The 27,862-nt window shown below is 41.0% G+C and overlaps 1 protein-coding gene across 1 annotated transcript; it reads right to left on the reverse strand.

The window, feature by feature from the left end:
- Nucleotides 1-2,042: 2,042 nt before the first annotated feature.
- Nucleotides 2,043-16,421, reverse strand: mtx2 (metaxin 2). The gene is made up of 10 exons (XM_080449980.1): nt 16,256-16,421; nt 13,208-13,255; nt 12,897-12,943; nt 10,280-10,352; nt 8,927-9,003; nt 7,899-7,991; nt 7,209-7,247; nt 6,897-7,022; nt 4,991-5,067; nt 2,043-4,136 (listed from the first exon to the last, which is right to left on the reverse strand). The coding sequence occupies exons 1-10, from the start codon at nt 16,293-16,295 to the stop codon at nt 3,965-3,967; spliced, it is 792 nt and encodes a 263-aa protein (XP_080306106.1). The 5' UTR covers nt 16,296-16,421; the 3' UTR covers nt 2,043-3,964.
- Nucleotides 16,422-27,862: the final 11,441 nt, after the last annotated feature.

Genomic DNA, 27,862 nt, shown 5'->3' on the forward strand with positions numbered 1-27,862 from the left:
GGACTTGAGGTCCTATATTCAATTCATCAACATGGCATTAAAGATAAAGGCAAAAATACAATATCATCACAAATATAAAACAGAGTAGAAAAGGGAGGAGGGGGGGCTAGGGGGAGAAGTGATCATTAGCTCCCCCCAGGTACAGTAGCTACTTGAGTAAATGTACTTAGTTACTTTACACCACTGCTAATAAAGTGTTCAATCAATAAAAAAAAACACACATGCCACAAGTCTGACCGGGGCCTAAAATAAACCTCCTGCATCTGAACCGCTCTGCCTTGGCCTGTCTGTCCTACTCACACTGTCTGTGACACCTCTCTGTCTGTCTGTCTGTCTGTCTGTCTGTCTGTCCTACTCGCACTGTCTGTGACACCTCTGTCTGTCTGTCTGTCTGTCTGTCTGTCTGTCTGTCTGTCTGTCCTACTCGCACTGTCTGTGACACCTCTCTGTCTGTCTGTCTGTCTGTCTGTCTGTCTGTCTGTCTGTCCTACTCGCACTGTCTGTGACACCTCTCTGTCTGTCTGTCTGTCTGTCTCTCTGTCTGTCTGTCTGTCTGTCTGTCTGTCTGTCTGTCCTACTCGCACTGTCTGTGACACCTCTGTCTGTCTGTCTGTCTGTCGTTAATGACCTCAGACGTGGTGCAGTTTGACCCATGTAGGTCATCATTCACGATGACACAACCAGGAAGTTTAAAGGTTCAATCTTGACCCTTCTGCCGCTGCTAACCTGGAGGCTGTCTGTCTGCCTGTCTGTGACAAAGGAACACAGTTGCTGGACTGGGGGGGCAATTAGAGGTGATGAGACATTACCATGTACCTTGAGCTTGTCTCAGAGGCCTGGGGGCAGGCGCACGCGCACGTGCACACACACACACACACACACGTGCACACACACACACACACACACACACACACACACACACACACACACACACACACACAGTGTTGACCCTGTGGGAAAAGCCACCCAGACTCATGATCATTAACTGCTTCAGTTCAGTTGAATGTGATGTGAACGTTATGCCAACAGCAGCACTTAGAATCTTACAACCTTCACATTTATATTCTGACATCTGCAGGAATTAAAGCTATATACAAATAATCTCACAATTTAAAATGTTTCAGCCCAATAAATCCCTAATCTGTGAAACAGCGTGAAAGGAGACCCCCCCCCCCCACAAAGCGTCGCGATGCAACGCTTTATGAGCTAGATCGGCTATTTTCAAATGGAATTGTAGCTGAAGAGGTTAATGTAGGTTTCGTAATAATAAACAAAATCTTCAAAGTAACTAGTAACTAAAGTTTTCAAATAATTGTAGTGGAGTAAAAGTACAATATTTGGATCTGAGACGTAGAGGAGTAGAAGTAAAAGTATTGGAAATTGGAAATACTCAAGTAAAGTACAAATAGCTCAAAATTGTACTGAAGTACAGTAAATGTACTTGGTTACTTTCCACCACTGCATGCTCGTCATGTCTAGCTCAGTCGCTAGCATCAATCCAAAAGAAAGGAGTAATTCATCATTATTGACAGTGAACCATTTTACGATATCCCGTTCTAAAACCCATTCTTGAATAGAGAGTATGCACATGCGTCACTTTTCCACCGGGACACGCAACCCTCATCTAGACACTGAGTGGCAAAACATTGAGCAACATGGAGCATTGGAAGCGCTCAAATCACTCAACAATCCTGCGTACCACCTGTTTCTAAATTGCACATAACAGAGGAGGCAGCGGGACGTTGGGTTATTGAAAACGAGTGCTTCCAAACTCTGATACTTAGAAAAATAATCACCTGCACAGAATTTATTGACAGAAAGTATCTCATATGTCTCTACGGTGGATTTTTATGAAACAAAAACTTTATAGATAAAAAGAGGATAATTCAAGCTTTCCGAACAGCTGCCATGTTGGTGAGTTTAACGTTGTTTAATACAATCAGATAGGACTTTTCTGTTTGGATGTATGGGCTGTCAAGGCCAGAAAGTATTTTTTTTGCCACTCAGCAAAATAACAAAATAACGACAACCAGAGAAGAAAATCAGAGTTACAATGTCATTTATTGAGTAGGCACTTTCCATTCACACAACACAAACAACGGTGGAAAAAACAAAAACAAATAATCAATCACATCCTATTATGTTCATCTTTTCTTTTTGTTTTTACAGAAAAGAAAAAAAAGAATATCAGGCAGCATCACAGAGACCATCAGTCCTCCTGGGTTGCTATGGTTACGAGTGTAATCAACATGGAGTCTTGACGTTGAACCCCAGTCCCAAACACAATGTGAAAGTAGTGGTTCTCAAAGTGAGGGTCCAGGGACCCCCTGGGGGTCCTCGAGGGTGTTCCAAGTGGACACAGAGCGTACAAATGTCCATTTGTACACTCTCAGAGTTATGGTGGATCCGGTTCCGGAGTATCAGATATAATCTATAGCCGAGTCAAAGGTAGAATGAAGAGTTAAAAAAAATTTGTGTATATGAAACTACAGTGTGTAGTTTAGAGACGGGGGGACGGGGGGCTACACAGCGTATGTCTCTGGACAGAGTTTCAACTTCAACACACCATGTGTTTCACACACACATTATGAACAGGGGCATATAGAGCTACTTTTAGAAGTGGGGGAGCACGACATCCATACCGACTGCTTTGTTTTCTCCCCTCTACACCAACATCTCTTTGGTGTAGAGGTGGTGTTGTCAGCTTGTAGATCTGCTATTACTTTTTGGCTAATGTCCCCTTTCAGAATAATGCAAGTGCTTAATCGATTGACCTAAAAAACAAAGTACCATTTTTCTTTTTTAAGTGGGCGCTACACCCCCCACCCCCCCCTGATTTATATGAACACCACCACAGTCTGATCAGAAGAGCTGGACCCATATATACTGTAGATCCATCTAATAACCATATTATGCTGATATGAGACTATAGACGTCATCTGGGAAATTTGTATATCCTAACATTGTGATACTACTAAGAGTCGTCTTTCCCTTGTGTTAAACCCTGGGTGACAACATTATTGTCACAATATCAAAAAGGGTATTTGGTCAAAAAGTATCCATTTGATTTTATCCACATATGGCCCAGCGCTTACTGATCAGTACTTCAAAACATTATGGCAACAATGTTACAGAGAGAGAGGAGAGAGAGAGGAGAGAGAGAGAGAGAGATAGAGAGAGAGAGATGTGGGGGTGCAGTAGGTCTGCAGATGCAGGGATTCAGGAATTAAATGGAGTACTTCGCACCCGAAAAATAACATTTGTCCTATCAATTATTAACCCTATTTGACTAATTGAAGTTAACAGGAGACCCAGAAGCAAAACCATATTTAAAGAATTCTCTTTGAACCTGGATCATCAGTATAGGCTCATCTGTGATTACACTGTGAGAGTTTATATTATTATTTTATATAGTTCTGCATTGGTCTCCTACCACAGTGGTTCTCAACCTGTGGGTCGGGACCCCCAGGGGGCCCAAGATGACCTTTTTAATACCTCAAAAGAAAGATAGAAAAGAAAAAAAGACCATTACTGCATCCAAAGTAATCAACAAACTATAGTATAAAAACTGGATAAAACATTAGTCAAATTGTCAAATAATATAAGAAAGAGGCAAAATAGCCGATCTACAAGTTTGTAGATCGGCTATTTTCACAATATTTATCTGTGGAACCGAGTCACACAAAAAATTTAAATGCCTCAATTCCGGGGGGGGGGGGGGTCCCCAGTTCAAATATGATAATTTTTTTGGGGAGGGGGGTCACGGCCTGAAAAAAAAAATCTCCATGAAGTCTTCATGGGGTGTGTCATTGGTGGGAAAGAAGTCATTTTTTGGGGGTGTGAAGTATTCCTTCCAGCTTGCTAGTGCTCCAGTTGTAAGGGAATGAAAACAAGGATAAAAGGCAGAATGTCAAGAATGAGTGGACAGAGAAGAAGGATGGAGGTTTTGAGGGTTTTTTCGTCTTTAGGAGGTTGAGGAGGAGCTCTTGTCGCTGAAGTAGGTCTGCTCCACCCTCTTGCAGAAGGACACCAGGTTGGTGTAGCTCTTGACGCGCTCGGCCAGCTCCGTGCTGGTCAGGGCGGTGGTGAGGATGGTGAACAGATGGCCGAACACCAGGGCGTCCAGCTCTGTGGCCCTGAGAGAAACGAGACACACAGACCACACCGTTAACCCTTCTTTCAAATGCATCGCTTGCTTGCCAAGAACGCAGATATGCGTGAAAATTCCACAAGAGGGCGCTCCAACACAACTTAGGAATGATCCCAAGACGCTCAAAGAAGGAATAGACGGATGTGACGTCATCCCAAAAAAACGTCTCCTCCATCCGCTCCAACGTTAGGATTTGTAGAAAACCCCTTCCAGCTCAGATTCTTGTTTTTTTTTAATGAAAACCAGCCATTTTCAACGGGCGATTGTTCCAAAATGGCCGACCGCGGTATAAATGTTATTGTTTTTTTTTTACATCTGTGTACACAACGTGGCTTCCACGGCTTTTCAAAGATCGTCTATTTAAGGTAATAAACGCTGGCATGGGGATAAAAAAAACTATGTTTTAATCTCAGGCAGTCAATGTGTTAACACATTGACTGCCAATCACGTAGATCTACGCGAACCTCCGTAAAGCCGCCACGTGCCAATCGCGTAGATTTTTTTTTTTTTTTACTTTTTTTTACTTTTTTTTTTCCAATTTCACCCAAAGGCCAAGGAGATATGATTAGTTGAAGATCTAGACTCCTATCCACTTCCTTGTTAACTTAAAACTTAAAAATGCTGTATTTCGGCTCCTGAGTACTTTTTTTTTTCCAATGAAAAACTCTGGCACTGGCTAAAAAAATATGAAAATAATTCTGGCAGTTAATGTGTTAAAACAAACGGAGGGAGACAAGCAACACAACCAAGGAGGGAAAGCTGATAAAAGAGCAGCACAGGGGAATTAAGCCACGATCCAGGACTTTTTTAGTATTTAAATGGAAAGGAACAGCTACGTACTGTTTGTTGAAGAAATAGTGTTGTGTCCCCAGTCGCTGAGACAGAGCCTGGCAGCACTGACTGACATCTTCATAGACCTAGAACACAACACACACAGGTTTGTATTACTATACTTGTGAGAACATCGACATTTTTGGACAGCAATTTTTAATGCAGTTTGACATTTTTAACCGTAGATCTGCTATTTTTCGGTGCGTGACACTGGCACGGAAATAAATATAAATCATGTTTAACTCTAATTCCAACCTGAATCTTTATCCAATTGTAAACATATCTCTACTATTCTTTTTTTTCTGGTGGCTGTAGTAGATTTTATTCAAGACTTTTTATTACATTTTACCCACGTTTTACAATGTTGAAGAATCCATTTGTACCCTCTCAGAGTCACACACCCGTAAGGGGGCCATTTGGAACCCTCCTCAAGGAACCATGAGGGTCCCTGGACCACACTTTGAGACCCAGTGGTGTAGCATTGTGTTTCCAGTGAGCCAAGTGTGTCCAGTGTGCACAATATCAGCACCCTGACTCTGTTTAGACCAGAATGGAACTGAGCCTTCATTAGTAGGCATGTAACGATTCACTCAACTCACGATACGATTCGAATCACGATTCGAGGTTCACGATACGATTTTTCACGATTTTTAAGCACATTTATTTTCGAGACAAATTACTGGAAAACCTTGATTATTTCTCTTACAAAAATCATGTATTTTTTAACAACTGTATTTTCTCTTATCCTCTTTTCAATATATGAAATTAAGCCTTTTTTTATTATTCATGAGGTACATGCATTAACTGTAAGGTACACATTAAGACATATACTTTTTTATCTGTAAAATAATAACTTTAAATATATAAGTATTATGAAATAAATGAATTTTAAAACATATATCCCAGATGAAATAAATTATAAAGAAAACCTTCAAATAAACAAATTAAGGCTTAGCCTTTGTTCCAAGCTTGGGATTTACAAGTAATTTTTTATCTATGATATATTCAAAGCATTCTGTACACATTTATGTAATAAGGGAAACTGTTTTAAACTGCTCCAAATGAGATTAGATAAAAAATGTATTGATTAATATCAATGTAATTCGCTATATATCTGACAGACAGTGTTGAAAGGAGTTTGACGTTGTCAGCAGTCTGATACAATTGTTAAATTATTATTATTCATATAGATTATTATTCATTGTACTCTGCAGCGGCAGCCGCACCGAGGCGCTCCAGAATTAGCCGTTTTCATTAGAAGTCTATCAGTTGTATGTTTCCTACAGAGTTTAAATCAGACAGGCTAACAACAGCTAACAACATTGTCAGATGGGGGAGGGGGTAAACGGTATAGTTTGGGCTATTCATCAATCAAATAAACATGTTTACATGCGACGCACATTTCCCTCTTTATGCAGTGCGATCGCCTAGTTGTTTAGATTTCATAGCCTGAGAGGACGTGAACCCAACTCTGCCGTTCATAGCCTGCCGTTGAGTGAGTGAAGAAGAGACCGACAGGCAGCTATGGTGGCCCTGAGGGGACAAAATAGTAGGCGGATAACAAGGAATGGAGTCTGACTCCCTCTGCTGGTTGCATCGCGATGTCATATTTTATTGCATCGATTTAAATCGTCACCACTTTGAATCGATTTAAATCGATATACGATAAATCGTTACATGCCTATTCATTAGTATCATTGGTAACACCTGTGATGGAAGTAAGGAAGAGGCCCAATTTCTTTCCAACATGGCCGCTGTGCATACAGCCTTATTGGCTAGTATCAGTACTTCTAAAAATTGTGTTTCTCGACAACGTTATGCCGCTAACACAGCCTAGTCTCCGGCCGTTGGTACACAAGTGTAACCGGTTGCTATGGTGGTTGCTGGGTGAATACTAAATTAGATGGTTGCTAACCTGCTCCAGGGTCTTGTTGCCCCAGCCAATAGCGTTCATCTTCTTGCGAGTCTCCCACTGCTTCTGATAGGCTAGGATGTGGTTGAGAGGCCACGAGTAGGGGCTGCTGTACCGGGGACGAGAGATCTGGAGGAAATGACACGCACACACACACACCGACCCGGGACGCATCTGTGTCATTTTAAGATTTCATTGGCTATTCAAAAATAGAAGATATACAAGCTCATAGCGCGGCTGCATGTGCACAAACACACACACACACACACACACACACACACACAAAGAAATCCAGAAACAAACACACAAACAGACCTCAGTAGCTGTAGCGTCATCACACCATTGGATGTATAACTGTAGAGAGAAACAATGTATTCACATTAGGGTGCAATATATCCAAACCCATATTTAGAACCAATAACTGACTCATAACACAATTATCCACAATTATCCTTTAAAAAAAAAATATATATACTGTATAATCTTTTCAACTAAATCAAAATTGTACTAAATCAATTAGTCTTAACATTCAACTGTCATTATAGAGAACTGAAGTGTGACATCACTGCCGCTAGAGGGCGCTATCCCCCTGGGTCATGGAGTTATTTTTTCTATTGGAAATCCCATAGGGTCATCTTAGATCCCGTCATATAAGAACTGAGTTCCAAAAATAAACAAATCAGCCCTGCTATTTTAGTCATTATGGATATGAAGCATCAAATGACTTTTTTAATACACTTTTGTTTTATTATCCAAAAACTGACGTTATCAAATGTAACTCAATATCATGAACGACACAGAGTCACACACCTGAACACAATCGTGGGCCTGATTTATTTAATGGAAAAAAAGACGTCAGGACTTCAGTACTATATAGGCAAAACTTTTCATAAATCCGTCAAAATACATGCACGGGTGTGTGCGTGCGGTTTGTGCGCGCGGTGTTTGTGTGCATGAGGTGTGTGTGTGTATACATGTGTGCGTGCGTGTAAGCTGTGCGCGTACCTCGGCAGTAAGCAGCATGTTGTTGACCAGCTCCATGTAGGCTTTCATCTCTGCCCTCTGAACGTCATCTAAGCCATCTGACAGAGAATGACCCTGCACACATACACATACATGCACGCACACACACGCACACACACACACACACACACACACACACACACACACACACACACGCACACACACACACAGTTTGAATTCATCCTCCTGTTCAATCAAACAAATGGATAGATTGATTGACTGACTGACTGAATGCTGTGAAAACAAGGTTGTTAACAGTACAGGTGCTACAGTCCAAGGATAAGACACAGTCCCAGGGGCTTGTTTCCACTGTGGTCCATTAATAGATACATCACTGTCCATCAGAATTCATTCATTAAAAATAAGAGATGTTTCCTTCAGCAGCCTGTCTGTCTGTCTGTCTGTCTGTCTGTCTGTCTGTCTCTCAGGTCAAGGCAGATGGTTGTCTCACCTACAGTCAAGATGTCTTCATATCCCTATTCTGAGGTGAACCTTCCCTTTACACCACAGATTTGGTGTACAGGGGAAAAGGAGGGGGGGTCCTGGTATAGGGCCCTGGCGAACTCTTCCCAACGCTGTACCATAATATATATCCTGTCATACCACTGTCCTGTCTCACCATATAACCTGTCTCACCATATAACCTGTCTCACCATATAACCTGTCTCACCATTGTCCTGTCTCACAATATAACCTGTCTCACCATTGTCCTGTCTCACAATATAACCTGTCTCACAATATAACCTGTCTCACCATTGTCCTGTCTCACAATATAACCTGTCTCACAATATAACCTGTCTCACCATTGTCCTGTCCAATAGAAATGCTGTGAAAAAAGCCAAAACATTTAAATGTTTGGAATGTTTAAACACTTGACCCACAAGCTGAGGAAATTGTGTGTGTGTGTGTGTGTGTGTGTGTGTGTGTGTGTGTGTGTGTGTGTGTGTGTGTGTGTGTGTGTGTGTGTGTGTGTGTGTGTGTGTGTGTGTGTGTGTGTGTGTGTGTGTTACCTTAGCCTTGGTGAACTGAACTATCGGCCCCAATTCAGACACCACCTGATTCCCCACGTGGACAAATGGAACCTTACCTACAGACAGACAGACAGACAGACAGACAAGGAGACAGACAAGGAGACAGACAAGGAGACAGACAGACATACAAGGAGACAGACAAGGAGACAGACAAGGAGACAGACAGACATACAAGGAGACAGACAAGGAGACAGACAGACAGACATACAAGGAGACAGACAAGGAGACAGACAGACAGACAGACAAGGAGACAGACAAGGAGACAGACAGACATACAAGGAGACAGACAGACAGACAGACAGACAGACAAGGAGACAGACATACAAGGAGACAGACAGACAGACAGACAGACAGACAGACAGACAGACAGACAGACAGACAGACAGACAGACAGACAGACAGACAGACATACAAGGAGACAGACAGACAGACAGACAGACAGACAGACAGACAGACAGACAGACAGACAGACAGACAGACAGACAGACAGACAGACAGGCAAGGAGACAGACATACAAGGAGACAGACAGACAGACAGACAGACAGACAAGGAGACAAGGAGACAGACAGACAGACAGACAGACAAGGAGACAGACAGACAGACAGACAGACAGACAGACAGACAGACAGACAGACAGACAGACAGACAGACAGACAGACAGACAGACAGACAAGGAGACAGACATAAAAGGAGACAGACAGACAGACAGACAGACAGACAGACAGACAGACAGACAGACAAAGATAAGGTTGAGGTAAGGGGTTCAGTTATCAACAGTGCTTTTATTTAATTTAACCCATTAAGACCTGAGGCCCTTTCTACAAATGCCTTCTAAAATCAGAAGATTGTAAAATATATGTATATTGTATGTTTGTATTCATAACGCATCATAAAGAACTAAACAATGAGGAATGTACAGAGTAGATTGCTGTATTAACCCATTAAAATCAGGAAAGCATGCGTGTAATTTTAGACTTTTGTGTATTCAAAAATAGCAGATATACAAGCTCATACATCTGCTGTTTTTGAACATTTTTGTAGTAGTGTGAGATCTACTGATTTAGACATGTATTCAGCAGTGTGTAGTTGTTTTGTGTAGTTTATATAGAGTGTGTGTTACTCACCAGAAGGTGACATGTATTCAGCAGTGTGTAGTTGTGTTGTGTAGTTTATATAGAGTGTGTGTTACTCACCAGAAGGTGACATGTATTCAGCAGTGTGTAGTTGTGTTGTGTAGTTTATATAGAGTGTTTGTTACTCACCAGAAGGTGAGATGTATTCAGCAGTGTGTAGTTGTGTTGTGTAGTTTATATAGAGTGTGTGTTACTCACCAGAAGGTGACATGTATTCAGCGTTGGCCTTGCAGGTCACCTGCACCGGTAGAGAACACATCCTCAGGTAGGCCTGCAGCACATACAGTAGGAGCATTATACTTTAACATATCATCCATACACACACACACACACACACACACACACATCATAGGATATAAGCCTACACACACACATCATGGGATATAAGCCTACACACACACATCATGGGATATAAGCCCACACACACACACACACACACACACACACACACACACACACACACACACACACACACACACACACACACACACACACACACACACACACACACACACACACACACACACACACACACACACACACACACACACACACACACACACTCGAGCTTGTAGATCTGCTATTTGCGAACAATCTTGACATTTTTAGCAAATCTTTGAATATATATATATTTCTAGGGGAAAACTTTTAACTTAAAGGTAGGGTAAGTGATTTTCTTTGGTTAAAATAAGTGTTAAATAGCTCTATATTCTGATAGTACTCATTGCTATAGAATGTTTGTTCAGTAAAAGGAGTGTCCTTGTCTCTCCAGCTCTTTATAAAACAGAAAATGCATTTTCGTTTCAGTTTCATTTCCAATTTTATCCAATCAGGATAGAGAACTCAATCAGGATATAGATTAAACAAGTGAAATTGGAAGTGATGACACTAAGAAATGAGCAGGCAAAATAGGAACTGGAACTCTATAAAAATGAAGCTTAAAAAGGGGTACTTTCTCCTGATTGGCTGAGATTTTGACACCTACCGGAAAATGTATTTTCTGTTTATTAAAGAGCTGGGGATACGGGGAGACCCCTGTTACTGAACAAACACTCTACTCAAAAAATATCACTTACCCTACCTTTAAATCTTTGCTTCTGGTGGTCCCTGGAACAACATATTGGTGCCGTGCTATGAGCTTGTACATCTGCTATTTTTTTTGAGAAGCCAAAGAAATCTAAAAATGTAATTTTAATGCGTTCCCGGTCTCAATGGGTTAAATGTGAAGCTCACTGCCATTTGTCAGGAGGTTTGACCGGGAAGGGACAAGGGGTTTGGACCGCTGTCTTTGTCGCTGTGGCGCCAAAATATGTTTGGCTGAATAATATGTGATGAATCTGTCGGGAAGCCAAAGATTCGTTTGTGGAGCTAATGAAAGAAAATGGGCCCGATTCCCTAAGCTTGGCTACGCAGAGTTTATACGCACATTTTTCATTTTCACGATTCATCTTTTTTCTCACTCAAGCTCATGTCTGCTCGGAGCAGACTTATATGCCTCAAACCATATGTATCTGTTATTAGAATGGCTTCACGCAAAAATCACTAAAATATTTGTGTGCCCAACATTTGTCATCACATAGAGAAAAAAAAAAAAAGAATGTCTGTTAAACGATTGCTTGGATGCATTTTATAGACATTATGCAAATTCTAACCAATTTTTATTTATTTTTCAGTTGACGGATTTAGAGCTGAATTATTAGGTTCCTCGGCGTGTTTGCCGTTTCTGCAAGTGTGGCCACAGTTTTGCGCATTTAGACTGGGACAGCGGATATGATTAATCCATAGGATTAATCACCTTGATTACTGAATCAATCAAGCACGATCTGGTCCATAATCGGATAGCAGCGTGCCATGCCCTGGATTCCAAAATTATCATTTTACCAAAGCAAAGGTGAGGATTGTTCAGTAGAAAAGGCTTAGGCTGCTATATCATTTCCACATTTTGTTAGCCTATTATTTAGTGGTGGGGTTAAACTTCTTATTCTAATTACACATGAGAGCAACATTCAGTTGATCCTTCGCACGATCGAGGGACTCACTTCCAGACAGAGCAGATGTACAAGTTGTCAAGGTGGTGCGATGCGTTGGTTATTTCCAGTTGCCTTTTATGGCGTTAAATGGGGCGTGTGGAACAATGCAAATGATCTACACGGGGAACGAGCTTGTGAAAATACGCACAGCTGGGATTCATCATGAGATACACCTGCGATTCCGCAACAAACCAAGCCTCTATACACCCTTTCATGAATCGCATGTCCGACTTTGCTTAAAAACACCAAGCATTACACTCAAACTTTTCCCTGGTCCAAAGACAGAGTGTGTGTCCACTTGAGTTTTGGGCAAAATCTTTATGAGTAGTAAGTAGCGAAATATGTGTTTTGAAGAGAACGCCAAATGGTGGAAAATCTTGAAAGCAGAAATGGGCGGGGCCTTTATGAGAAGTTGCATTATGATCCAAGGAATCCATGAGCTTGTAGATCTGCTATTTTTGAAAATGTGCACAATTTTTTAACTCAAATCTTTGCATCTGGGGGTCCCTGGAACAACATATTTTGAGATGGGGATTGGCGGCCAAATACACTTTGGTGGTCCTTGACATGAAAGCGTTTGAGAACCACTGATATAGCAACATAGGTTTTTCAGAAAACAGGTCTTAATGGGTTAATTAATATATAGTTTTAAACTTTAAGATATCAGCCTACACACACACCACAGACCACACATGAACATCATAGGATATCAGCATACATAACCATTACCATTGAACACACACACACACACACACACACACACACACACACACACACACACTCACCTGAACAGCGAGTGATGAAGCACAGTCAGACAACAGAATCTGATCTTCTAAAGAAAACAAACAAAAAACAAGCAAATGTGTAAACAATATATTGTTGTAACATTAACCATGTAACTTACTTCCTAGATAAACAGGAACACACACACACACACACACACACACACACACACACACACACACACACACACACACACACACACACACACACACACACACACACACACACACACACACACACACACACACACACACACACACACACACACACACACACACACACACACACACACACACACACACACACACCTTACCCTTAAGTGGCTGGTATAAAGTGGCATTTTCAGGCCATGGTTCAACAGCTGAAAATAAATAAATACATGTATAAAAATCTATATTTGATGAAATAGTAAAAATGTAAACACTCTAAAAAGGGCAAATTAGACTAAACTAGAGCTGGGAAATATATTATATTGATATAGTGATATGGAATTTTGGATATGATTGTATCATCATATGTATTCCTGGTTTTAAAGGCTGCATTACAGGTTAAGTGAAATTAATTAAATTAAAATTAATTGATGAATGAATACCATTTTCTGAACTTATCTGACAGCTCTGACTGTTCATTTACCTTTATACCAACTTAGTTATTATAGAGATGATCATTATTATGTGATTATTATAATATTATAATAATCATCGCCACAATAATAGAGATGTGTGTATGTTTCTGTGTTATGGAGTGTGTGTGTGAGTGAGTGTGTGAGTGAGTGTGCGAGTGTGAGTGTGAGTGTGAGTGTGAGTGTGCGTATATGTGTGTGTGTGTGTGTGTGTGTGTGTGTGTGTGTGTGTGTGTGTGTGTGTGTGTGTGTGTGTGTGTGTGTGTGTCACGATTAGGACATTTTATTTGACCATTAATTGTCATTACAAATAATCAGTGGTGCAAATATAATATATAACATAATTTCGAGCGTCCGACTCCTTGACATGAAAGACGTTTGAGAACCACTGATTATAGCAACATAAGTTTAAAAAAAAAGAACTGTTGGGATTTAGAAGACTTTTTTTTTTTATCCCACGATTTTTGTAACCCATTTTTTTCACCCGGTGCCAATTTCCTAAGTGATCCTGGGCGCTATACCAGCCCTACACCAGCGCTACACCAGTCCCCCACAGCCTAGGGAGGCCAGGGCCGAGCTCATGCCTCCTTCAATACATGAGAGCCAACTGACCTTCTTGTCACCTGACAGGGGGGAGTTTCCTGGTTGGACGTAGCGCGTGGAAGGAACACGTTATTCCAACCAGTTCCCTTCCCCTGCATCAGGCGCCCCGGCTGGGGGAGGCGGTATAGACCGCCGAAGTCTGACGTCATTTACACATCCTTTGTTTGTCTACCTGGTTCGCAGTTTTCCACCCCCGTTCTGAATCCCATAGACGTATTTAATATCGCGTCAAATAAGAACTGTGTTCCAAAAATAAACAAATGACCCCGGCGGGTTGACTCTTATGGATATGAAGCATCAACTGACGGTGAGAAAACGCTAATGTTACTTCCGCCGAATTAGTTACATTTTCGCCAGAAACAGACTGTATCAAATATAAGTGACTGACTATCATAAACGATACAGAACCTCCTCCCTGACAATAACGCCGACACGCAGTGTTTATTTTTGGACCACAATTCTTATATGAGACGATTCTAAGATGACCCAATGTTATTCTCCATAGAGAAATTACTTCCGCAAACCTGGGGATGAACGAGTCACGTCAGGACTTCGGTGCTCTATAGTGACCAGGATTACTACATGTTTTTGTGAGGGTATTAACTACCCTAGGAGACACGGGGAGAACATGCAAACTCCACACAGAGTAGGCCCTTTCGCCAACCCCACCTAGGGTATGGGCACCGATGACGCGGAGGAGAAGACACGCCCACAGCGTCCCCGGCGGGAATCGAACCCAGGACCTTCTAGCTGTGAGTAGACAGCGCTATCGACTGCGCCACCGTGCCCGGATTTAGAAGACATTTGTAGAATCTCCAGAAGCAAAGATTTGAGTTCAAAATGTTCACTCCCAGACAGTTTTTAAGTTGCTTGATTCAGTATTTAGATATTTGATATTCATTTTATCAGACATGCCCCCTTCCTATACAGACCCATTATAACTTCAAACTCCATTTTTAACATGTTAGATTCATCAGAAACACCCGTCCTTGGTTCTGGTGACTCATCCTGCCCTCCTAATACGTGAGGGGGCCGTGTTTATTCAATCACTTTTTTCATTTATTAATTTATTCCCAAAATAATATTAAAAATGAATGAAAAAAAGTAATTAAAAAAACACGGTCTCCTCACGTATTAGAAGGACAATATCAGTCACCAGAACCAAGGACAGGTGTTTCTGATTAATGTTAACATGTTTAAAATGTTACAATGGGTTTGTATAGGACGGGGGGCGTGTCTGATAAAATGAATATCAAATATCTAAATACTGAATCAAGCAACTTAAAAACTGTCCGGGGTGCTCACAAAAGTCTGAGCAGACGATAAAATTACCACATGTTTTTCAAGTGAAATATCCATTTAATGGATTAAAACGTTTGAAAACCACTGATCAAAATGCCATTAATAATTGTCAAAGTGCAGCTACAAGTTAGTAAAAATAATAGTACAGTAAGGGTATAAAACCAAAACAACTGTGAGTACTTTTCCCCCCACTGGTACAGAGTATCTGTTATGAAACACAGGCTGGGATGCTAACTGTCATCCATATTTAGCCCTGAAACATGACTCTCATATCATGACAGTCATGGAACCACTTGTTCCTGGTTTTTGAATTTTCTACATTTACAATCACTACATCTACATAAACGTTCAGATTTCAAATATAAAATACTGACCCCACGGCCACTGATGTAACAAGTTAAAAAGCCGGGATCTAAGTACCCGTATCTTCTGTATTGTTCAATAAAAAGCATTTTAATCCGATCAGCGGCCATTGTTTTCATGTATCAGAGTGCAGTACACCTCCCATCCGATAGGGTCGCGTAGTTGAAAGCATAATGGAGAAAGGTCCAAGAAAATGGCCACCGATCGGATTAAAAAGCTTTTTTATTGAACAATACGGAAGATACGGGTACTTAGACCCCGGCCCTTTAACTTGTTACATCCGTGGCTTTAAGGTAAGCACTTTATATTTGAAATGTGAACGTTTATGTAGGTGCACTGGTTGTAAATGTAAACTTTTCAAAAACCAGGAACAAGTAGCGCCATGACGCTTTGTGACAGACGAGCGTCATGTGAACCATGGCTAATCCATATTCACATAATAACCGTTAAAAGTCCAATAATAAAGCTCACCTGCCATCTGCGACACGAAGGCTTCTGCTGCCAGAGACATGACGGATCACACTGTCTGATCAGATTAAATATAGATAGATTATTAAGTATATTTAAAGGCAGATTATAATAAATGTGTGTGTGAGATGTAGAGGTTAAGGACAACAATCGCTGGCTGGTGCGTCGCGCTATTCGCTCCGTGGAGTCATCGTTGAGCTTCAGGAGGTTTGTTCCGCTTTCACGGCTGTCGTTGTCGAGTGGTGAAGGAACATTTTTGTAGTTTAAGGGATGTTTCACGTAAAAAAAAAACATTTTTGGTCATTTTATCGTCTACTCAGGCTTTTGTGAGCCCCCCCGGACCGTTTGTTAAGTTGCTTGATTCAGTATTTAGATATTTGATATTGGTTTTATCAGACACGCCCCCTTCCTATTCAAACCCATTGTTACATTAAACTCCATTTTAAACATGTTAGATTCATCAGAAACACCCGTCCTTGGTTCTGGTGACTGATATTGTCCTTCTAATATGTGAGGATATGCATAGGCGTGTTGTGAGCTTGTAGATCTGCTATTTTCAAACATTAGTACTTTTACTTTTGGTACTTTAAGTATATTTTGATGCCAATACTTTTGTACTTTTACTCAAGTAATATTTTTGAACACAGGCCTTTTACTTGTAACAGAGTATTTTTATATTGTGGTATTGCTACTTTTACTTATGTAAAATATCTGAGTACTTCTTCCACTGTTGAGTATGTTTGTGAAAAAAAAGAACTTAGGGGGTCCTCAGAGTTACTAGGGGGCCGCCAAATCTTTGTGCGATTGGATTTTCTTTTGTTTTTTTACATCAACCACTTCATAGCATCCCTATTCTGAGAGGAACATTAGCCGAAAATAGCATAGATATACCAGCTCACAACGCCTCGCAGCGTGAGGCGTTGTGAGCTTGTAGATCTGCTATTTTCAGCCAAGAGGTTTGGTGTAGATTGTAGAAGGAAAAAAGAGCAAACCATGTACAGAGCCACAGGTCAAATTGACTTAGTATTTAGGGTCTAAGTGGTTACAATGGTGAAACTAGAAAAAGTGCTCCTCGGAGCACAGGTCTCCGCCAGGTCAGGTAGGTTATTGTGGCCTCCTGGTGGCGCTATAATAGGCCATTGTGAAAAGGGTGCCCGTTTCTTCTTAGGCCTTTCACGACAATCGGAGACTGCATTCATGATTTGAGGCATTTTGTTCCAAAAATGTGTTTAGCTAAATTAGACCTGCTGGTGGCGCTATAACAGGCCAATGTGAAAGGGGTGGCATTTCTTCCTCAGCCTAGAGGGAATGTGCGTGTAAAATTTCACGGAAATCACAAGCTGAGTGCATAATTTGAGGCATTTAGTTGAAAACGGAGCAATCCTGCAAACTTTGGAAGCCAGCCTTAGCCAATGAGGATGGAATATGGGAAATCGGACACATCCGTGTTGATCACATGACTATAGAGATACTGTATACCGATTTGCATGACCTTTGGATAAAATCTGTAGGAGTAATATAAAGAAATTGGTTTTGCACAAATCGGCCTCCTGGTGGCGCTATAACAGGCCCATGTGAAAAATTTGGGGCAAATGTTCTGAATTGGCATCCAGGGAGTGTGTGTGCACAGTTTCGCAGCGACCGGGCCAACGGTGCCAGAGATTAGCTGGTGACAGACGGACGGACGGACGGACGGACACACGGACGGACGGACACACGGACAGGGGGTAAAACATACTCTCTCGCCATGCCTTACGGCCTGGCGGAGACAATAAACAAAACACATTGATTTACACAACGCTGATGATAGTCAACGAAGCTGTCTATGAAATCAAGGACATTTTTTAATCTGTAATACAATTGTATTCATTACAATATGTAGTGGGGGTCCCCTCTTCATCTCTCTCTCTCTCTCTCTCTCTCTCTCTCTCTCTCTCTCTCTCTCTCTCTCTCTCTCTCTCTCTCTCTGCTAAGGGGTCCTTGGACTGAAAAACGTTGGAGACCCCTGTTGTAGAGAGTGGTTGCCTGGCTGGTGGAAAGGTATATATGAGAGAACCTTTCATGGTGACAGTGGAGTAAACCAAGGATCTGACTGTGTTTTAGAGCAGGGGTCTTCAACAGGGGGTCCGGGACCCCTAGGGGGTCCTCAGAGTTACTACAGGGGGTCCGCCAAATCTTTGTGTGATAGGATTTTTTATTTTACCTTAACCACTAAAAAAAACGTTGAAGACCCCTGTTTTAGAGTGCTATGGAGCAGAGAAGTCTGGTGGTTTAGACCAGTGGTTCCCAAACCTTTTACTGTAGCTTGAGACCAAAAAGAGACATTTGATGATGTCTCCCCGGGACCCAAACTAGTGAAAGTTAGCCTGGCATGGCCAGACTAATATCACTGCGTAGATATTAGTCTGGAATCTCTGTGTGGAACCTGCATTTCCGAGGAGTAAATAAAAAAAATGCCTCTGGTGATAAACCCGCCCCATATTTGCATACTGGGCCCTGATTGGTCCTTCACAACTTCGGAGGGAGAGAAATAAAATCTCTATTGAGAGGGGCCAGACCTAATCTGCCAAGGGTTTTTTTTTTTGCAATCAATGGCAGATTCGTCTGGAACCAATTAAGCTAAGTGAAAATACTTTTGGTACTTTAAGTATATTTTGATGCCAATACTTTTGTACTTTTACTCAAGTAATATTTTTGAACACAGGCCTTTTACTTGTAACAGAGTATTTTTATATTGTGGTATTGCTACTTTTACTTATGTAAAATATCTGAGTACTTCTTCCACTGTTGAGTATGTTTGTGAAAAAAAAGAACTTAGGGGGTCCTCAGAGTTACTAGGGGGCCGCCAAATCTTTGTGCGATTGGATTTTCTTTTGTTTTTTTACATCAACCACTTCATAGCATCCCTATTCTGAGAGGAACATTAGCCGAAAATAGCATAGATATACCAGCTCACAACGCCTCGCAGCGTGAGGCGTTGTGAGCTTGTAGATCTGCTATTTTCAGCCAAGAGGTTTGGTGTAGATTGTAGAAGGAAAAAAGAGCAAACCATGTACAGAGCCACAGGTCAAATTGACTTAGTATTTAGGGTCTAAGTGGTTACAATGGTGAAACTAGAAAAAGTGCTCCTCGGAGCACAGGTCTCCGCCAGGTCAGGTAGGTTATTGTGGCCTCCTGGTGGCGCTATAATAGGCCATTGTGAAAAGGGTGCCCGTTTCTTCTTAGGCCTTTCACGACAATCGGAGACTGCATTCATGATTTGAGGCATTTTGTTCCAAAAATGTGTTTAGCTAAATTAGACCTGCTGGTGGCGCTATAACAGGCCAATGTGAAAGGGGTGGCATTTCTTCCTCAGCCTAGAGGGAATGTGCGTGTAAAATTTCACGGAAATCACAAGCTGAGTGCATAATTTGAGGCATTTAGTTGAAAACGGAGCAATCCTGCAAACTTTGGAAGCCAGCCTTAGCCAATGAGGATGGAATATGGGAAATCGGACACATCCGTGTTGATCACATGACTATAGAGATACTGTATACCGATTTGCATGACCTTTGGATAAAATCTGTAGGAGTAATATAAAGAAATTGGTTTTGCACAAATCGGCCTCCTGGTGGCGCTATAACAGGCCCATGTGAAAAATTTGGGGCAAATGTTCTGAATTGGCATCCAGGGAGTGTGTGTGCACAGTTTCGCAGCGACCGGGCCAACGGTGCCAGAGATTAGCTGGTGACAGACGGACGGACGGACGGACGGACACACGGACGGACGGACACACGGACAGGGGGTAAAACATACTCTCTCGCCATGCCTTACGGCCTGGCGGAGACAATAAACAAAACACATTGATTTACACAACGCTGATGATAGTCAACGAAGCTGTCTATGAAATCAAGGACATTTTTTAATCTGTAATACAATTGTATTCATTACAATATGTAGTGGGGGTCCCCTCTTCATCTCTCTCTCTCTCTCTCTCTCTCTCTCTCTCTCTCTCTCTCTCTCTCTCTCTCTCTCTCTCTCTCTCTCTCTCTGCTAAGGGGTCCTTGGACTGAAAAACGTTGGAGACCCCTGTTGTAGAGAGTGGTTGCCTGGCTGGTGGAAAGGTATATATGAGAGAACCTTTCATGGTGACAGTGGAGTAAACCAAGGATCTGACTGTGTTTTAGAGCAGGGGTCTTCAACAGGGGGTCCGGGACCCCTAGGGGGTCCTCAGAGTTACTACAGGGGGTCCGCCAAATCTTTGTGTGATAGGATTTTTTATTTTACCTTAACCACTAAAAAAAACGTTGAAGACCCCTGTTTTAGAGTGCTATGGAGCAGAGAAGTCTGGTGGTTTAGACCAGTGGTTCCCAAACCTTTTACTGTAGCTTGAGACCAAAAAGAGACATTTGATGATGTCTCCCCGGGACCCAAACTAGTGAAAGTTAGCCTGGCATGGCCAGACTAATATCACTGCGTAGATATTAGTCTGGAATCTCTGTGTGGAACCTGCATTTCCGAGGAGTAAATAAAAAAAATGCCTCTGGTGATAAACCCGCCCCATATTTGCATACTGGGCCCTGATTGGTCCTTCACAACTTCGGAGGGAGAGAAATAAAATCTCTATTGAGAGGGGCCAGACCTAATCTGCCAAGGGTTTTTTTTTTTGCAATCAATGGCAGATTCGTCTGGAACCAATTAAGCTAAGTGAAAATAGCTGATCCACAAGCTCACAACACGTTGCGATGCGACACAGTAAACACAAAAAAAAAGGAGCACAGTAAAAAATGCTATTCTGAGCCTCAAAAAGACATTTTGGAACCTTGAGTTTTTTAGAAAGTGAGCATCAGTTCTCCAAAAAGGAAACCATTTAGACACATGTACTGTATACTGCATTGGGCATCAAATTAGGCCGTTTTATGCATGGTGGTCAAAAAGCTAAAAAGCACTGGGGCTACATGGCAGTTATAACTATGAGCTTGTAGATCTGCTATTTTCACTACTTCTTAAAAGTATTTTTTTCTCCTCTAATTAATGGATTTTTAAAATATATTTTTAATTGGAATTATTTTGAAAAACCTTTTTTATTTTTTTACCCACCGTTGGTCCCGAGACTCCCAACCCACTGTTTGGGAAACAGTGGTTTAGACTGAGTGTCCAGCCTGAGACCCCTGGAAGGTCAGGGGTTCAATCCCCCGCCCGCCGAGTCAAACTAAAGACAAGAAAAAAAAACAATTTCTCCCTGCTTGGCACTCAGCATCAAGGGTTGGATTGGGGGGGGAGCGTCCCTGTGACATACTAGCATCATGTCCAGGATCCAGTTCTACTGGATCTCTTCTCCAGTAGTCCCTACCAAACATTTAGTCTAGTTCAGGGGTCTTCAACGTTTTCAGGCCAAGGACCCCCTAGCTGAGAGAGAGATGAAGCAGGGACCCCCTCTATATTGTATAAAATTGTGTTTCAGATAAACTTTTGCTGCTCTTTTTTCCCCTCTACACCTATAACTCTTTGCCAAAAATAGCCGATCTACAAGCTCACACGCGCGAGGCGTTGTGAGCTTGTAGATCTGCTATCTTTGGCAAAAGTTCTCTTCAGAATAGGGATGCTAGGGTTCAAGTTAAGGAAAAAAATAATATATCACACAAAGATTTGGCGGACCCCCTGTAGTAACTCTGAGGACCCCCTGGAGGTCCCGGACCCCCTGTTGAAGACCCCTGGTCTGGTTTTTATTTGTTAACGAAATTGTCAGTATATTTAGTCATAGTTTTAGTCATCATCTAGTTTTCTCTTAATTTTTATGTAGTTTTCGTCAATGAAAAAAGGGCGTCAACGAACATTTTTCATGATCCCCTGTCCCCCCATCTCTCCCTGGCTAAAAACTAACTGGTGAACATTGAACCTTGAACTGGAAGAAACCTCGGGCTGAACCAGGCTCTAGGGTCAGAGGTCATCTGCCTTGACCCTACAGAGAGAGAGAGAGAGAGAGGAGAAAGAGAGAGAGAGAGAGAGAGAGAAAGAGAGAGAGAGAGAGAGAGAGAGAGAGAGAGACCTCATGTCTGTCTCAAACTAGGTTTTAATGTTAAAAGGCGGTGCCTATAATGTTTTCAAGGTAGATGGTTTGAACATCACAGCCCTATTGTGTTTTATTTATTATCAATACTCTTCTACTCATGTGTATTAGTATTGCGTTAATATCACATTATCAGCATGGACATAGTTTTATTAATGGCTTTTTTAAAGATTTGATCTTGTCCACTGTGCACTTGTTACACTTGTCTGCCCTTATGATCCTTCCCTGTGTTGTTTCCTTTGGCCGTCCAGGGTTCTCTTCAGCGTTGTCTTGTCTTGTCTTGTCTTGTCTTGTCTTGTCTTGTCTTGTCTTGTCTTGTCTTGTCTTGTCTTGTCTTTTAAGATTTTTTAAGCATTAAGATTTGTATTCTATTCATCTTAAGTATATAGGCCTACATTTTCCCCTAAAGCTATAGTGTTAAGTAAATATCTTTTTTTCCCCGTGATTTTATGTTTGAAGTTTAATTTCGGTGTGCCACATGATTCCTTTGTTTGGTGAAGTATTTACTAAATATATCACGTCAAGCATGAAGTATTTTCCCAAATACATGTGTTTTAAGCTGAGGATCCAGTCTCTGTCTGTCTGTCTGTCTGTCTGTCTGTCTGTCTGTCTGTCTGTCTGTCTGTCTGTCTGTCTGTCTGTCTGTCTGTCTGTCTGTCTGTCTGTCGGTCTGTGCATGGGGGCAATTAGAGGTGATGAGACATTACCATGTACCTTGAGCTTGTCTGAGGCCTGGGGGCGCACGCCGCGCACACACACACACACACAAGCACACGTACGCACACGCGCACACACGCACACGCGTTACTTGAGAGGTGTTGTGAGCTTGTAGATCGGCTATATTCAAAAATGTTGCCTCTTTCGCTGAGAACCACTGATCTAGCCTACTGCTGTTAGTTTCTGATTATTTTATTAAGTAATTACTATTAAGTAAATATTACTATTATATGTGCCTTTAATGTTATATTTTGTTTAATCAGGAGCATAAATCCCAATGAGACTAATTTTTCAAGTACTCAAGTACTGTACAATTTTGAGGAGTATTTCCAATTGCATAGACTTTTACTTTTGCTCCACTACACTTATTTGAAAACATACATTAACCACTTTTGCCCTATTTTATACCTATGTAATGCTAGCTATTTGAAAATAGCAGATCTAGAAGCTCACAACGCGTCGCATCGCGACGCGTTGTGAGCTTGTAGATCTTCTATTTTCAAACATTTTAGTAGGCTACTTTTACTTTTGGTACTTTAAGTAGTACATTTTGATGCCAATACTTTTGTACTTCACATTTTGAATTCCGGGGCTTTTACTTGTAACAGAGTACTTCTACATTGCAGATTTGATACTTTTACTTAAGTAAAACATTTGAGTTATTTTTCCACCACTGGTTTACAGTAACATCCTCAGTGTTGCTGCTGGATTCATTTGGTCTGTCATGTTGCTATACCGCTTGCTACCACACGAGGTCAGTGGCGTTCCATTGCAATAACCTGTCCTGTTGTGCTTTACATTCAGACCAGCAACATTAATGTTTATAGTTTTGACTCAATTAAATAAATGAATAAATAAGCAGTTACATCAATTATATGAAAAATAAAACCTCCTCGTGGATGTTAATAGAGGGTAAACCTTTGGACCAATCATGTGTGGATTGAGCAGCAGCTGTGTGTGTGGACAACTGCGCGTGATGGATAGGTTGTGGGTTCGAATCCGTCACTGTCAGACAAACCAACTGCTGCGTCTGTTCCGACGGTTTCAGACCAAACCAAGTCTCAACCGGATGTCCTTAATTAACCCCCCCCCCCCCCCACCCCCCTCACACACACACACACACACACACACACACACACACACACACACACACACACACACACACACACACACACACACACACACACACACACACACACACACACACACACACACACACACACACACACACACAGTAGGCTAACTAAGTACATTTACTCAAGTACTGCACTTAAGTACAATTTGGAGGTACTTTTACTTTACTGGAGTGTTTCCAATTTTCTATACTTTTACTTCTGTTCCACTACATCTCAGAGACAAATATTTAAGCCTACTCCACTATTGAAAACTTTAGTTACTAGTTACTTTGTAGATTTAGATTATTATTACAAAACATACATTAACCACATTAAGCCCAATTTCGGCCATTTGAAAATAGCAGATCTACAAGCTCACAATGCGTCGCGATGCCACGCATTGTGAGCTTGTAGATCTGCTATTTTCAAAATATTTTTATACATTTGAAAAACTTTAAATGGGACTTTCTGCATAATGAGTACTTTTACTTTTGGTACTTTAAGTAGATTTTGATGCCAATACTTTTGTACTTTTACTCAAGTGCATTTTGAATTCTGGACTTTTACTTTTCTTTTTATATCGCAGTATTGAAACTCCACCACTGAGACACACACACACAAGCACACGCGCGCGCGCGCACACACACACACACACACAGGCACACACACACACACACACACACACACACACACACACACACACACACACACACACACACACACACACACACACACACACACACACACACACACACACACACACACACACACACACATTCCTCAGTTACAAATGCACCAACTAACCAAATGGACTCATTTGGTAACATTTGTACACTATCATCAAAGTTACAAATTGAGCAATTAAGTGTGGATTTCATGTGTGCAGTGACCTTGATGCATTGCAGTTATACAGGAGTTAAAGAACATAAATAAATAGCAGCCTGTTAGTTATCTAATCTGGAAATCCTAAACTAGCCTAATCAAATATAATCAGGGGGTACAGTGCTGTTTTTGAGTCAACCAACAAATTATGTAATTACAATTGTACACTAATCAGCGACATTTGCAGTGCTGGAAAAAGTACTCAAATGTTTTGCTTAAGTGAAAGTATCAATGGGCCTACAACATTGTAAAATACTCTATTACAAGTAAAAGTCTGCTATTCAAAATTCACTTGAGTAAAAGTAAAAAAGTATCGGCATCAAAATATACTTAAAGTACCAAAGGTATAAGTACTCATTATGCAATATAGGCCTATGTCCCATTTCACAAGTTTTCAAATTGTATAACAATCTTTTGAAAATAACAGATCGCTCACAATTGGTGTCACTTTGCCAGGCGTTGTGGGCTTGTAGATCTGCTATTTTCAAATAGCCAAAGTATATAGGGATGAAGTGGTTAATGTATTGTATAGTTGCTCATTACTGCAGCTCGGTTGATATTAAGAAACTGGAAGAGCTCATGTACACCAGGGCTAGCAGATTGGACCCAACTCATGACGGAGACCGCATCCTATGAATATTTGATTGCCAGAAAAAAACAATGTTAAAGGGAAGTTCCATCTAGTATGGGACTACTTCTTTCTATATATAAAGGGTTTGCCGCACTGATCATTGACACAATTGACATATAATCACAATTGATAAATAAAGGGGTGTGGGGTGTTGTCCGATTAGCTTAGGTATGCCTGCCTGCTTTAGTTAGTTATGTTTTTGTTTTTGTCTGTTATGTTATGTCATGTTTATTTGTTGAAAAAGGAATAAAAACCTTAATTAAAAAAAAAAAATGTATTGTATAGTTTTGTAATAATAATCAAAGCCTACAAAGTAACTAGTAACTAAAGTTTTCAATTAATTGTAGTGGAGGTAAAACAATATTTGCCTCTGAGATGTAGTGGAGAAGAAGTAAGAGTATTGAAATTTGGAGTGCCCCAAAAGTGTACTTAAGTAGCCTACATTACCTGAGTGAATATTTTTAGTAACTTTCCACCACTGTCAACGACAAGGATAGCTAGCCTATTTGAAGGATTCTCTCATATCCATGAGTGTTGGATACTTAGTCATAAATAAAATAGGCCTAATTTGATTCATTATGTTTCATCGTCTGGAGCTTGTCTTGTTCGTTTGTGTATTTATTTATTTTGCAATGCATGTTATGAAGTTGTTGTTACTTATAACTAACAGGCAAAGGTGGAAGAACATGTTTACTTGACTTGCAGTAGCCTAAATGTAGGCTATTGGTTACTCTCCAGTTCCACCCGCATGTTTCCCAAATAGACAGCATCCTTCATCCTTATATGGGTTCACGAAAAACGTTAAATTGTGACAATTTTAAGTTGTTTTAACTATAATTACAGCAACTTATTGACAAAATTACAAAAAATGACATCCCCCCCTCTCTCTCTCTATGGAAAATGAGTCAAAACGTTGCAGAGACTTACCTAATGTAGTATTATCTTCTTCTCTTCATCATTTGGGCCAGGGGGCGGGGCGGGCTCAGATCATGTGTGTTGTAGTGATGTGTTGTAAAAACATTTGTGTGAATGGAAGTAAACTGATAGATACACGGTTGACTCTTCATGTACACTGTCCTGTCACTCTTCAGACTGTTGTGTCATATTATTCCTGTTTCCCAAACGGTGGGTCAGGACCTATGGTCAGGACCCACACCTTTGGGTCGCGAATCCGTTTTTATGGGTTGCGTGCGAGTAAATAATCATTGTTTTTTCCATTTCCTACATTTTCTTTTTACAATTATTTTAAATATATTAAAAAATATTTTTTTTCATACAAAACGTATTAAGAAGTAGGCTAGTTAAAATAGCTGATCTACGAGCTCACAATGGCTCACATCGCAAGGTGTTGTGAGCTTGTAGATCTATTTTTACTAGTTTGGGTCCAGGGGAGACTTCAGATTTTTCTTTTGGGCCTCGAGCTAAAAAGTTTGGGAACCCCTGATATATTCAATACAATGTACAGGGGTGGAAGAAGTAGCCTAATCTATTTTTTACTGAAGTAAGTTTAGTAATACCATGTAGAAATACTCTGAGACTGAGACTGTTACAAGCCTATATAAGTCGACATAAGGTATGTATTGTTATTGCCTACTTATTTCATACTTCATTAAGTACCAAAATAGCCTATATGCAGAAAGTCCCAATTCACAAGTTTTCTCCAAAATGTGTAAAATCTTCAAAGATATTCAGATGTACAAGCTCACAATCACAATGCATTTTTGAGCTTGTAGTTCTGCTACTTTTTAAAAGACAAAGTACCGTATAACATAGGGTTTAAGTGGTAGATTTATGTTTTCTAATAACAATCTAAATCCACAAAGTAAGTTGTAACTAAACTAAAGTAAACTTCCCAGTGACACACATGTCTTAGTGAACGTGGTCTTCCCGTTGTGACGTCACTCAGACTAACATTTTACTGCCTTACAAGCATTTGTCTCCATTAAGCTTTGATGTATACCTCACTGAGGAACAGAAGGAACAGATGTGAGCCACTCTATGTCTGTTTGAGCCATGCATGCAGCGACACCGGCCTGCCGCGGAGTATAGCTCTGAATGTGTGTGTGTGTGTGTGTGTGTGTGTGTGTGTGTGTGTGTGTGTGTGTGTGTGTGTGTGTGGCTGTTCTGAATGTGTGTGTGTGTGTGTGTGTGTGTGTGTGTGTGTGTGTGTGTGTGTGTGTGTGTGTGTGTGTGTGTGTGTGTGTGTGTGTGTGTGT

Source organism: Gymnoscopelus braueri, assembly GCF_963280865.1.
Source record: "Gymnoscopelus braueri genome assembly, chromosome: 14".
NCBI lineage: Eukaryota > Metazoa > Chordata > Actinopteri > Myctophiformes > Myctophidae > Gymnoscopelus > Gymnoscopelus braueri.